The sequence below is a fragment of the Periplaneta americana genome, chromosome 10 (assembly GCF_040183065.1).
Source record: "Periplaneta americana isolate PAMFEO1 chromosome 10, P.americana_PAMFEO1_priV1, whole genome shotgun sequence".
NCBI lineage: Eukaryota > Metazoa > Arthropoda > Insecta > Blattodea > Blattidae > Periplaneta > Periplaneta americana.
In genome coordinates this window covers 88,580,074-88,595,641 of record NC_091126.1, presented here as the reverse complement: position 1 = coordinate 88,595,641, position 15,568 = coordinate 88,580,074, and the positions used below count along the sequence as shown (strand labels likewise).

At 36.2% G+C, this 15,568-nt stretch overlaps 1 protein-coding gene across 2 annotated transcripts in view; it reads left to right on the top strand.

Moving 5' to 3' along the window:
• PlexA (plexin A) overlaps positions 1-15,568 on the top strand; it is a 1,043,054-nt gene that overhangs the window by 784,665 nt on the left and 242,821 nt on the right. For both annotated transcript variants that reach the window (XM_069837886.1, XM_069837888.1), the window contains exon 5: positions 14,455-14,555. In XM_069837886.1, coding sequence (XP_069693987.1) covers positions 14,455-14,555 — 101 coding nt within the window. The remainder of the gene's footprint in view (positions 1-14,454; positions 14,556-15,568) is intronic.

Below are 15,568 nucleotides of genomic sequence, written 5' to 3'. Positions count from 1 at the left end.
AACTTTGGCAAGGAGATTATGTGCGCCACAGAATACGTGTATGTTCCACTGTGTGGTAAGGGCAAGCATTGTCAATTTTTAATTTCTCATTATCCTAATTACAAAAGAATTTATTGCGATGCTGTAAAAAAAAGGCGATTTAGAGATTTTCTGTGGAAATACTTGTTTTCGCCGTTCCTGATATTAAAAATCGTTCCGGCATGTCGATTATCTATACGTATGTATATGGACATCGATTTCTCCTAACCTAACTATTGGGCGGATCTTCTTCATATTCAGTATCTGCAAAATAACTTCAATCGGAAACTAATGAGGTTTTGAAGTTTAGTTTAAATTTACTCTCAAGAGTCTATTTCAATTTCGCTTTTACAAAAGATTAGTTAGTGAATATGATTATCTAGTCGATATGTTACTAATTAACTTCATGTAAGAAGAGCTAAATAATACTTAGACCTATACATATAATTACATCTCCACTTGCGGCTTGCTTGGGGTTCCGGACCTGGCGTTTATCAAGTCTCGTCTAGAGTTGGCCTGCCTGTTAGTGTCAGATTTACAAAGGCCACCAAAGCCACCTACCGAACCCGTAACAATCATCGCACAATGGGCCACTGTGAGCCTAAGTACATGGATCCTTTACGGGGTCAGCCCTCGAAAAGCCAGCCAGGTAAATTCAGAGACGTAATCAATAAAATCGCTTCTCAGACATGGCAATCGTTTCTAGTCACCTGGAAGGTTTACATTGAGGACACAACCAGTAAGAATTTGCGAAACTTCGTAATATTTCAGTCGAGCACTACACCACAAAATATTCGTTTACTTCATACTAATGCCTTCAAATTGTTCTGGTATAAAAGAATTAGTAATACGTATATTTCGTGAATTGTTTATTTGCTTAGATACAGTATCACGTTGTGATAGTTCGCAATTCATAACGATCCGTGTGCAGAGTCGTATGCTTTTGTTTACTTGACTTCTTAACGAAAATACAGTATCTGAGCGACTCGATTAGTTTATCTGTGTGTTGCGGATGAGCATGGAGTGGCGCATCCAGAGGTGTAAGTAGAGCATTTCTCCTTTTTCCCATCCCACAGGATCGACCGACCCCTGTTCCTGTCTATTGATCGTCCCGACACGGGAACAGAATGCCTCATCCTCACTCCATTCCTGGTCTTCCGCCTACAATTCCTTTATCCTGTCTATCCATCTCCCCGCGGCGCAGCGAGGCTGTCTCCACGACGCGACGGCTTCCAGACTCTGCCCCACAGTCTCGAATTATTAGCTTGAGTTTAGCGAATCTCAAATGCTCATTCGCACACGAGATCGTAAAAGCGCCCTGCTTGTTTTTAACTAGACCTTCTTTCACAGTAAATTTACTTCACGTCGTGTATATACTTTCATTAATTCAAGTAAAGGAAAGCTCGCCTAGCCGCGAAGTGTGGACATAGTAATATAGCTCAACTGGTCTCCTTTGTGTGCAAATGCATAACTGAAGAAGAAAAGTTATTCTTGACTTGTAAGATACAGTGGTAAAATATTTAGGTGTATATGCCGTTCCATCCACGATAAACGAATGAAGGAAAATAGAGCTAAAGATGGAAAACTGTAAAATATAACTATGAGGAGTTACTTTATAAAATAATTTGAGACTATTAATCATAACTTCAGATTTATAGTAACCGAAGTTTTGGAATTGCTTGCAGTTTCTAGGACCAGGGTTGATTTTGAAGACCTGTAGCAATTGTTGTACAGTATTGGCAAAAAAACCGGACCGACCATTGTATCTGATTTCAGAGCCTTGTTCACTCCAGACCACGATAGACTAGTAACTAAGACTTTCGTGGTTCGAATCCTCCCTGGGAAGGAAACATTTTTTGTCCCTTATTCAAATTTATTCCCAATACTTTTCGATTGCTGGTAAAATTCATGTTCTGGAAATAATAAGTTAATTAAGTAGTAAAATATCGCTGCAATCGAAAAGTATTGGGAATAAATTTAAATAAGGAACAAAAAAAAATTTCCTTCCCAGGCAGGATTCGAACCACAAAAATCTTAGTTACCAATCTATCGTGCTCTGGAGTGAACAAGGCTCTGAAATCAGCTACAGGGTTCGGTCCGGTTTTTTTTTTTGCCACTACTGTACTTATTAACAATAGAGCAGCCGACCATTCAGATATTTAGAATAATGATAATGGAAACTGTAACCAGTTCCGAAACGTCGAACACGATAGATCTCAAGGACACGGTTAATAATCGTGAATTATTTCTTACAAACATTCACAATCTCACATTTCAAATGCAATGACTCTTGTCACTGTCGACTACGACAGTGTAATCTTTATTGTATTTTTATCTTCAAGTCACCGAATAGATAGCAGAGGATTTTTTTTTCGATTGTTAAAATGATTGCTCTGGTCTTCCAGGGTGGATTCATATCTTTATTTTCAGTCTGTGTATAAAAAATCCGCAATCACCTTGGAATTGATATAGGTTTCTGAGCTATTGTTTCACCCACTACTTTCGATTACCCTGAAATGTCGTTTTCTCCTTAGCTGATATCCATCTCTCTGCCTTTTTAAACACTTCACTTGCGAATCAGATAAACATATCAGTGGTTTCCGCCTTTTAAAATATGTATTTTAATTCTTATGTTTGGCCATTCTGACAAGGGAATTACCCCTATTCGAATACTCCAATCTATATCAAAACAAGCTTAGTATGCCTATATAATCCAAGAGTGGGCCTGAGGTGGTGGCTGGATAAACAGCACATAAGCAGAAACGATGCTTTGAGATACAGAGCTTTGAAGTTTTATTTTATCTGCAGATAAATAAAAATAAATATTTACGTGATCTCACACTCCATAATTTATTTAAAACTTTTTCAATTATATATATTTGTTCTTCCTGTTCTTGTTCAAAGGTAGGAACTATTTTAAAATATAGAAGCAAGAAATCGATAGCAGGACACAAAAATAAAATTGTAGGCTATTTCAGCATCATGAATTTATTCGTGTTTCCCCTCAACTTTGTTGGGCTTATAAAACACTTACTTGAAAAATTAAGAACAATGAATTATTATCAGAAACAAATACAACTTGTTATTTATTATACTCATCGGATACACAGTCTTGTGCGTACAAATCGTCAATCACAAAAGTGCACATGTGGAATTTCAGTGAAATGGCCAAAACAAAATGGAACTGAATAGCATTCACACCTGACAAGAGCCATATTGTAATATTCCACATCATCTTCGATAGTTTTACATTGCAACAGTTCAAAATAAAAGGATACACTGATTACATTATTAAACGAAGCTTTATCCATGTCATAACCAGAGCTAGGAAGTTGGTACCGAAACTATTAAGTTGTGTGAGCTTGGACTATATCTCTACCGAATGGAAAGTAGTAGCGCAGCAACCAAACTTGTGCTGCAATCGTCCATGACCTTAGAACTAGAAAATAATAAATGAACAATAAAAAACAATAATTATAAACTTCGTAACACCAAATCTAAAGCAATTCACCCATACATATAAAAATAACATGCAATGAACACAATTATGATTCTAGCCTCGTTACAACAAATAACAATGAACTCTTTAATTTTATCGAAAGAAATACTCCTTTTATGTTCAGAAAAAAAAATACAATACTTGTACTCTGAAAATATTCGTTCTACGTCACAAGACGTTACTGGTGCAAATCTGAAATATGATACATTATTCTTGCTATCACCAAATGAAAAACTACTTTGTGAATTTAATAGTGTATCTCATATGTGCACATAATATTAAACCCATAATTGTTTTCAAGAAAATTTTTCATTTCTATTGTAATAACAGCTAAGAAGTTCGTATCGTAGTTCTGATGTTGAATGAACTTGGACTGTAACGCAACCGAATGCATAGTAGCACAGCAGCACTAGACATCAACTGACCAGCAAAACAACCAGGTATTGACTGCTAGTAAATAAACTTGTCTCTGAACCATCATTTAATGAAGAATAATCCGGGAAAAAAAATTAACGTGTTACGCACTCCTGTTTGCATAATTATTTAATAACAGATGAGTTTACTTTTTGGAATCGTGCATAATATTAACATTACGTAAATAATACAATAATAACTGAATAGCTCACTTTGTTCAAGACCTACACTATTAATATAAATTAACAATATTCTTCAAACTATTCATGACTGTACACGGCTCCACAGAATATTACTATGCGCTGTTTATGTGAACTGCTTATCGTCTGCAGCGACGGGAGCAGGGCGAGGCGCGGGTGACATCTATACTCCTCGCTATACTCAACTGAAATCTACTGTTTTGGTCGAACTTCCTAGCTATGGTCATAACCTAACCTTTGCCACGCATACCTGCAAACTCGGCCTATACCTCGTTAAAAAAAGTTGTAGAGTGAAGTGTGATGATGAAATATCCGTCATGTAATTTTACTTGTCGGTTTTGAACAGTCTTACTCGTGTAGAGCTTATATTGCCGAAAAATATATAGGCTACATCAAGAGGCTGGGTGTGTTTGTTTTCCTTCGGTGGTAATATCACAGTCTAGTATATACAGTTACGAAGCTAGAGTTGTGAGGGTACTAGGAACAATAAACTGTGCAGGTACTATTTCGCATTGTCTGTAATGAGGTGGTAGTAGCGATCCTAGTGGCTAGCAAATATTTATGGTTGTATATTTACTACGTATTGAGCTTCGTGACTGTATATACTGGATTGTGGTAATATCTTCAACCTCACGTCTTGATTGGGGAAACATTTATTAAAAAATCAAGTGTACGACGTTTAAGCTTATCTCCTGACCATGAATGACAAAGCAACAGACTCACTTGCTTAAATTTTCTCCAAGGGCTGACTTTAGAAAGTTTTTTATATGCACTTTTGTCATTCTTCCACTTTTATTTGCATCCACACAGAAGTTTATTTTAGTTTCTTTCAAATATTCGGACTGAAAGTGCTCTTTGTTCCTCGAAAACAGATATAGAGCTAAACGCTCATCTGTCATCCATAGATATAGCAACAATTATTTGTTGTTTTGAAGCTATGTATGGAGCTGTGGACAAACTGCAGCACACTAGCTGTAGTGTTTATCTCATCTGTGAGATAATGTCGAATGGGATAAAATTGCGTAATAAAATTGACTTTGGTCACTATTTCGAAAATGTATGCCATTAGTATGTTCCTCTTCACTGCATACTTTAATTTCTTCCTCAAATTCTCCTGTAGGAGTTGTAGCCGCGATTGCAATTGTCTTCATACGGTATATATGGTCCAATATGACATCTTCAGTATATTATTATACTCGGTCTTGACTTATCTCGAGGACATTTTTCGTGCTCTGACATAAAGCTTCTCTGAAGATTAAATTACAGCGCTGCTGGAACTGCTAGTCTCGGGTACGTGTTCCTTCTCACCTTCAAAACTAATATTCTTTCTAACTTGTCGATATTTACTTCTCATATCTACATTGCATTTCTGAATTAGTATGTGTAAAATAGTTCGAAAACTCCATATCTTCCACTCCAGTTAATATATTTTAATATTCTGCTGTATGAGCACGTCGCAACTTAAATTGCAATAGAAATAATGTGCTTTCACATACGTACAGTGACTCACAAAAGAATTCGTACACTAGAGATACTTATAAATTAAAGAGATTTAAAGCATGAATTGTGGTATTATTTATATAAATTAAAAGGAATACAGATTGTAATTATAAACATGAATCATTTTAGAATTTTACATAGGATAATGGCAAGGAGTATCACAAAATCATAGAAATACGGTGCCACAAAGCTTTTGTACGCATCGAAAAAGTATTCATACAACACTAATATTTTGTAATCAGTACTCGGTAGGACAAGCTTTCTGTTGTATTACACTTTGTAGATGTTTAGGCATTGATTTTACCAACTTGCTTGTTACTATGGTGCTGTAGCCTGCCATTCTTCTCGAAGTTTTTGTCTAAGATTAGCAGCATTTCGAATTTCAGGTTTTCGATCCCCCCCCCCCAAGGTGACACCACAGATTTTCTATTGGATTGATTTCCGGCGATTTGGGAGATGTATCCAGTACTTTAGGGCAATTGTATAATAAGTAATAACCAATTACGTGCAAGTAATGACTTGTGCTTAGGGTCGTTGTCTTTGTAGAATTTGAAACTATTCTCTGTGCCTATTTTTATAGCGCTCTCTTTTAAATTTTTCTTCAGTATATCTATGTACTTGTATTTGTGCATCGTGCCTTTAATAAAGGCTAGATTCCAACACTGCCGGAGGACATAAAATCCCATATTAGTACTGAACCACACAGTGGAACTAAGATTTTTTTAATATTTATTTCATAATTTGGTTTTCTCCATGCTATTTGTGTACCGTCTGACCCAAAAATATTATATTTACTTTCACCAGTAAATATCGCATACTTCCAAAAGTCTCCTGTTTTCATTGCATATTATACAGCAAACGCCTATCTCTTTTTGTGATTTACTTCACTAATATACGTTTTTTTTTTTCTAGTAACTGTCCCATTAAGTTATTATTGTTACTCCTTAACACTCGGCTTACAGTTTCTGGACTTACTTTTACATCAGTGTTGTTTTCACAGCTAGAAGCAATCATGGGGGCACTTATTTTTGGATTTTATTTAGTTTTATTTACAATAAATCACACACTTCTCTGAGTCAGTAGTCTAGGACGTACTGCTTTGGTTAATTTCGAAACCGTTTCCTTTCTTGAATTTATTGATGATAGACTGGATTGTAAGTAAAAGTCAATTCGTGGCGCTGCAGCCCTTTGCAAGGCCAAGACCGACCAGCCGGCTGCTGGCCTCACGTCCACATGCCGAATCAGAGGTGGACGATCATCCAACCAGAATCGAGATATTGTGTGGTTAGCACGATGATCCCCCCAGACGTTATAGCTGGTTTGAGAATTCCGTCATTTTTTAAATCTTCCTGTATGTTCTACCGTTCTTTAAATTATCAACTATCAGCTGACGTAATTCAGTTGATGTATTCTTATTTTACGCGCCATTGTACTGTTTGTAAGAGCAGTGGACCGTACAGGTCTGTGTCTATATTGCAACTACTGTCTTGAGTGCAGCCTTGCCTGTGTTTCCATTCAGGACAAAACATTAACCGATGTTTCAGAGCTATGTACGAATTCTTTTGTGGTGCATACGAATACTTTTGTGACGCGACATTATTGTTTGTTTTATTTAAATTACTTCACTTTTTGCAGGAAAGGACTGTTCTCTCTACAGAAAGTATCTAACATGAACTATTTACGTTTTTCGTTTATATTTGAACAATATTAAAACTCATGACGTTCATAATACTGTACTGTATGTTAACATTGCAATGTAATTAATATCTCATACGTACAAATACTTTTGAGAGTCACTGTATGTAGTCTGTTTCTACATTAGCCATCAATAGAACCCTCCAAAAACATTGGTCTTACTGCAACTATACTTGTCTAGCAACAAAACAGAGCATATAGTGCAATTCCGTCATGCCATCTTCATACGATGCTAGTGAAGAAACGCAGAGTTTTGCATGAAAATTAGTTATTGCAATTCTTAGGGTTGCAAATAGTCGTCATAAACGGGTTTTCAATCAGATTTTAGTGTTTGTGATAGATGTTCATCCTTATTTCCTGTTTGTTGCCATGATGGTCGCAAAATAAAATCTAATATAGTAGGGGAGGCAAGATCTGTCCTGTGACCTCATCTTAAGCCGTGGCTATATCACCAATGTGTATGGAGGAGGAAGATAGGTTTATGTCAAAGATGAACTTCCGGGTCTGTAGATTCGTATAATATTAACCATCACGAAACAAACTCTCTGATAGTTCATTCTTTCTCCTATCGCACAGCTCACATGCCAGGTCTCGCCTCCCCATCAGTACAATAATTCGTTCGGTTGTGTTTGAAGTTTTGTTCTGCGTTCATTTTCAATCCAGGCTAAGTTTACATTAGTTTGAAATTAATTCGTGTAGATACTTTGAAATCTAAAACATTTCATCTTTTTTGGGAGAACCTTGTCCTTACTGAAATAGAAATTATGAGCTGAACCTTTTTTGAACGAGAAGTGAATTTGGAAACGCAGGATGTCAGAAAAGTACATTCGATCTGATTTATTAATATAATCAACGTATGTTGATTTAATAGTTTTAATAACATGTATTCGTGCCGCATACTACTGTTCAAAAGCAAGAAGACGATTTCATTCCAATAAAACTAACAAACCTCAGAGCCACATGTGTAGCTCAGACGGCTGAGGCACTTGCCTGCCAATTCAGAGTTGCGCTCGGGTGCGGGTTCGATCCCCGCTTGGGCTGATTACTTGATTGGGTTTTTTCCGAGGTTTCCCCTAACCGTAAGGCAACTGTCAGGTAATCTAACTTATGGTGAATCCTCGGCCACATCTAGTCAAATATCTCGCTATCGCCAATCCCAACGACGCTTAATAACTTCGTAGTTGATACAGCGTCGTGAAATAACGAAGTTAAAAAAATAAACCTCAGCGCGAATATTTCTCGAACAGAGATTAATTTACACTTAAAAGGCGATTATTTTTGCTCTTTCACCCCTTTCACATATAGATTACTGTCTCCACTCTCTGCCATAGAGATGTAAAAGCTCACCTTTATCTCTTCGGGCATAAGTTTAATAAAGAAGTGACAAAGGTTTTTAGACATTTATTCTATCATTGTATATGACCATAAAATTAAGAAAGTAAATTTTATTTTAGTAAGTATGACATGAAAAATGATGATGATCTCCTCGTCACCTACATGTAAACTTATCTCTTTTTTCCCCGGCAATGTGCCTAGATTATTAATTCGTTTGGGAATGTTACAAGTTCCCCTAGATTTTTAGTTGCGTCTATTGAGATATGGATTGTGAACCTCCTCTACCTTCCTTGTAGGCTTACAAGTAAATTTAGGGATGGTGTCAAATCGGAAGGAAAATTTGTAAAAATATCATTTTTGCTAGTTGGATAGATTATATCATTTCGAGGAAGTAAATGCATGTGATACCATAGACCAGTAGAATTCGTACTAGCAGTCGCATATAATTATTGTCAGTGCACAGTGGATTTTGATCTTGATACAAAACCTTAAGAACTGCTCTGCGGCGCTGTCATCTTTTGGTTGTCATCTCGCATTATTTTCTTGCAGCACTGGTTGACGTGAGATATATTCCACAAATCTATTCGATTCCCAGCCATTCCACAGGTGTACCTTGAATTTGTTTTCGTAATAATTTAAGCTTGTAAGATTCATGAGCACTCTATTAGAATTCTGTTTCGGAGTCATAAAATATCCGCATTTCTATTTCATTTCCTGCCATTTCGCAGTGTAGGTATACCTTGAATATTTGTTTTCATAGGATTTTAAGCTTGGAAAATTCGTGAGTACTGCCTTCGAATTTTCTTTCGGACATACTTCTCAATATTATGTTAAATTATATAGGATTCTTGAAAACGAAGTGATTGTTCAACTTGTGACCCAATGAGAGATACTAAGAAAATTTTTGGTTTGTTAAGATTCCTCTGCGAATAAATGTAATTATAACAATGAAAGAGAGAGAGACTGTTAGTCTAAAGGTTGAAGTATCGGCTTTCTATAACGTAGACAACGGGTGCACATAGGTTTACAGACGTATAAAATTTCAGTTCGTATTGGACAGAAACTATGTTGGGAAGTCGTTTCGTAACTATGATGTGCACACGGATCAGATGATCGACTGCAGAAGCAACAAAATTACTCATCCATGGCTGTTACTGATAGGTTTGGTCGGATGAAGCAAGAGAAACTATTTTAAGATTCAACGTAATACAGGGTGAACTGTAAGTAATGTCATTAATTTCAAAGCATTGAGATATTTCAGACAAAAAATTTTGATACAGTTTTGGTCGTCTTTGCTTCCTTTTCGAGGAAAAAAAAAATTATATGAAACATTTCGTAGCGTGTTTTGGGAAAGCCATTGATTTAATTCCCAACATGATCAGTCAATTTAAGAGAGCAGTGTACTATGATTAGAGCCCAGTGTTTGGTCACATTGGGCTACAAGTTTAGTGAACGCATACCTAAGCTGTCCACGTTTTATGCAACGACCGATGCGGCAAGGACCCAATTACTGATACTGTATAAACTTTTACAGTCAGCCCACGAAAGAAATTGGTGTATCCACTTGTAAAGCACTGTTTTAGGAAATGCCGATTGTTTATATTATAAGGAAAATGTACAGGATTGTTTATTATTAAAAAATAGGCCTATATAGTGAACTATAATTGTTTTAAACAAAATATTGCAAGACTTTCACAAAAATTAAAATCTGTAATCTCTGTTCAAACATAAAAAATGCTACTGTGATATTCTGTTTAAATCAGTTAAGCTTATAATGAATAACTATTTCAAAATGTTCAGACGAAAATGTTTTCTTTCTTTCGGATGAGTAATGTTTGTACTTCGAGAAACTTTTTCAAAGTTCACAAGAAGTTACTGGTGCATACATGAAATATGATACATATACTGTAACTTGTGTATGTATTGGCAAGACTCTCGTCCACTAAAACATGAAAGCTTTTACTAGGCCTAATATTATAATCGAGTCAGGTGAGGTGAGTTGGGTTGTGGTTTATGATGTGACTATGTTTCAATTTCCTATACAGGTCGGCAAAAAACAGTTTCAGTCAGACTAACAATTGACACCTAACCATGATGCCATCGGCATTCTTTTTATAATGTCTACTGCACTGACTATACCGAACGTGTCGTGTGTGTGTGTGTGTGTGTGCTATCACCTATATCCATAGCACAGCTAAGTTGTATTCTTCATTCGATGACCAAACACTGGCCTTTAATTATGATAATAAATTATTGATGGAATTGTTTTGTCGTTTCATATTTCAGAAGTGTGATCCAAAAAATGTAACGTTTTAAATTTCCAATGCAGAACGAAAAGTTACATTTGTTTGGATAAAATTTCTCCATATTATTTGAAAGACAAAGCAAAAATTCTTTCAAGCATTTGTTATAATACCCTGCGTTCTTAAATTGACTGAGCATATTGGGAATAAATCAACGGCTTTCCCAATGCACGCAATGAAATATTTCATGTGAAAAAAAAATGTATTTTGAAAATGAAACAGAAACGAGCAAAATTGTGTTAATTTTTGTTTTTGTTTTAAATATCTCAAAGAATAAGTCCCTGAAATTAATTACATTACTTAAGATTCATTCTGTTTATATGTTTCAAGGTAGCAGAATGTGTGTCTGAGCAGTAGATTACTTATGTATATTTCAGAGAGTACTTAAGGCAGGCCTGGCCATAAGAGGGGAAGTGAAAGGGATGGAGAAAGCCCCACCCATGTCCCTTTTTCTTACACCGCCATAAACAAACGCATAATGAGGCTCTTTGCATCAGTGACGGTTTTTAGACGGCCATAGAGGGCCGAAAGTTCGTAAAAGCTATGATTCCCGTCACTGACCTTCCTGCCTGCTCGTACTGCACCAAAATTTGCTGTCTCAACCGGGGAAGGTGAAGTGGAGAGTTAAGGGGTGGTCTTCAGTGACTCAGTCGAGTTATTTACGCCCAGGCCTGACTTAAGGGATTTATCGACGAATTAAAAATACTTCAACCGTTTAAATACGCTAGTACCTGTGTTGGACACCTGGTTTGCACAATTTATTCATTCTCATAGCTAATCATGTTTCATTAATTTCTTTTCGTGTCATTTACTTTTTTCGTTCCATTATCCTTTCCTTTATTACATTAATTCGTTGATTCCTGTTCATTCTTTCTTTTTTTTTTCTCTCTCTCTAATTTTCATAAATTTGTCCGTATAATGGTGTGCTTGTCGTTCATGGACTGCACATTTCCCGATCGTAAAGTGTTGAATAAATTGTCAAGCAATTCTTAAATTGAGCTTCTGGTGCCTTTTACTATTTTCGTATATTTTCTTAGAAAGTTGATATATAATTTAAAAAAAAATGTGAATTTGGAAACATTGCTATTTTAGTTTTATACTTTATCGAAGTACTAGTACACATACCTGAATATAATTTAGTATTGCTGTATTATTATCGCGAATATTGGGATTGTAGCGAATTAGTAGTGTCAACCATTTTATCTAATTCAGAATCTCTGAACTTGTCCAAGAGCAAACTCGATTGCCTTGGATGTTCTTTGTGTCAAAGCAGGGCGAAGTAAAAAACGCTTCTCTTCAGAAAAATTGTTGTGTAGGCGAGTGTTTTCACTTAAGTTGCGAAGAGCACTTGCAATCACCAATCAGAATAATTTCCATCGCCTTCTCGACTTTAATGATCGAATCACTCGACAAAGTGAAGAGAAGAAATGGCTAGTGTGGATTTAAAGTGAACTGGAGAGCCGGAATCTGCCGGGCACCTTTTAGAACGAATTCCAACTTGCTCGGCGATATCTGGACCATAACGACCGGGGAGGGACTTGGATGATGGAGGTGAATGGGCGTGGGACTGGCTTCCAGTAGATCTATTTTAGTTCCTCATATGGGGAAGGATTGTGATGGTGAAATTATTTTTGTTTTGTCTTCGGTTCTCCACTCGCCTCTGCCATTTCTATCCACCATTTTTTCGAGGATTTGTATATACTTGCATTTAAAGCTCTTGCTATCCATCCCCCGTTCAGCTCCGTACCCCATTAACCGCCCTCTTTATTCTTATGTTCTTAATGGCATTTTCCAGCACTGCAATCCTTATCGCACACTTTTGCTTACGTAATCGCACATAAAGACTGGAATGGAATGCCTTTCACAACATGTGTCTTTTGGCAATTAAGTTTATATGTATATGTGGAGAGGGAAATGAGAAATAGGACAATAAAAATCCTAAAAAAATAAAACAAAGCGCATAAGAAAGAAACAACATTGAGAGGGGTAGAAGGAGAGAAAGCTAAAGAAAAAAATGTTAAGGAAATAGAAAAAAGATAAGAAAATAGAAGGAAGTTTACATAATAAGAAACAAATATAGGGAATGCAAAAAAAAAACAGAAAGGAAAAGGGAAGGAAAATAGAGAAAGTAAGAATGTATCTAAACTATGCTTTTGCTGTGGTTTATTTAAAGAACAAGAAATAAGCCTGTTTGCATTCTTAATCAAGTTCAAACAAAGAATGAACGTATATGCATAATAATAAAACATTAAGTTTGTAGTGCACTGGACTCGAACACTCAAAACTACCTTGGTGATGGTAAACTTCAAGAAAACTACGAAACTGATCGATTCAGATAGAGTACATTTCCTGTTGAAGCCTCAGAAAGGCAGCAGTACATGCAGCATTATATATACACATATGTCCTTTATGTAATCAAAAAGAAGACTTGTTACACATTCTTCTATATTGCCTAGAAAATGAAAGAACAAGAAAAAATTTTTATTCAGGAAGCATTACTTAAACTAAATGTAGAAATAGCATATAGGAAATTGTATAGAACAGTAAACGGAAGAAAATTGAGAGAACTCGGAAAATTTTTGTAGGCCCATATAGTAAAGAAAAAATGGCAGGAGAAAACTAAGGTATAAATATATGTATATACTGAAATAAATATTAATTAAAGGGAAAGAGTTTTTGTTAAATAACTATAATGATTGTATGTAGTATGAAATATATAGTTGTTGTTTAGTCAACTGTCCGAAAATAGGTCTGAACCTCACAAGTGATACCAAGAAGGCACCACTTGTGAGGCAATTAGTTCAGGAGATAATGGGGTAGGGTGAACAGTTTATTTTCCTCTCCATTGCATACATCGCCGGCTAGCTACATATTACACTAGTCAGACTTCAGATGCGTACAAACAATTGTTTTTCCTCTGACACATATCGTCAAGCGAGATGTAGGCCTACTGCCTGATAATAGATGTACATATCAGCCAGAACCTCAATCAGAGGGCGAATATATAGTAATAGTTATTAATAGTAAAATGTAGTTAAGGACGGTCTCCTGGAAAACAGAAATGTAACAGGACCACCATTAACGAATGATACACAATTTGTACATGATTTTGATGACAATAAACATACATACATACATACATACATATATACATTACATCATGTTTTGTGCTATTAATCAAGCGTAGAATTATTGTTAGTAATTTCTTCTTTTTTTTTTTTTTAATTTTTCATCGATTAAGGGATTGTGCATAGTTCCAACTTGACTTTTGATCCATGTGTACTATGCAAAGTATGCTTTCTGTGATCCCACCTATCACTCGAAACAGTTTTTCCATAGAACACTTTTTTTTTACAATCATCTCGCCGAATTTGAAGAATCTTAACAGATTTAAGTGGTCTCCTGATTTAGAATTGCATGCTTGCGTCCATGTGGACACATTTAAATTAATGATAAAAACATTACTAATGATCGGTGTTTTTAATTCCAGGTGTCCAAAGTGAAGGTTCAGGAATGCAGTGTCTACAAAACGTGCTGGGACTGTCTGGGCGCCAAGGACCCCTATTGCGGCTGGTGCTCACTGGAAAACAAGTACGTGCACTTGTTGCTGTACAGCAATTGAAGAGTGTGATTCCAAAACTCGCTCAGGCCTTTTGGCCATTTTATGATTTAAACGTGTGTGTATATTATGTATATGTGTATATTATATTTATTTATTTATTTATTTATTTATTTATTGCGTGTTGGTTTAGTCAACTGTCCGAAGACAGGTCTGAACCTCACATGTGATACCAAGAAGACACCACTTATGAGGCAACTAGGCCAGGAGATAATGGAGTAGGATAGCCAATTCCTCCCCCCCCCCCATTGCATACATAGCCGACTAGCTACATATTACACTAGTCAGACTTCAGATGCATAAAAGCAATTGTTCTTCCTCTAACACATCGTCAAGTGAGATGTACTGCCTGATAATAGATGCACAGTAGTGGCAAACAACCGGACCAACGGAATAATCAAAGTCCCCGAAATGAGCCACTGTGCATGCCACGCCCGCATTCACAAGATAGCGAGTAATCTATTGAAATTGTTGTAGTTTCGATTACTGACGTAGCCCATTTCGAAAGCCATTAGAAAATAAGCTGGTAAAATTCATGTTCTGGGAATAATAAGTTAATTATGTAGTAAAATATCGCTGCAATCGAAAAGTATTGGGAATAAATTTGAATAAGGAACAAAAAAAAATTCCTTCCCAGGCAGGATTTGAACCACGAAAGCCTTAATTACCAGTCTATCGTGCTCTGGAGTGAACAAGGCTCTGAAATCAGCTACAAGGGTCGGTCCGGTTTTTTTGCCACTACTGTACATTTCAGCCAGAACCTCAATCAACATATATATTACACCTCTGTCATATTTTAAGCTTTTTTTTTCTTCAAAAACGTCAGTCCTTGTTTAAAAGTATGTGTAATTGTGCATGTCACTCGAAAACTCGCTCAGTCCGTAAACCGGTGGATAAAAAACTAGCCCAATCTTTTCATAAAAATGGACTGAACGCGTTTTGGGATCACACTCTTCAATTAATTTCGAAATATTAAAAATAAAAA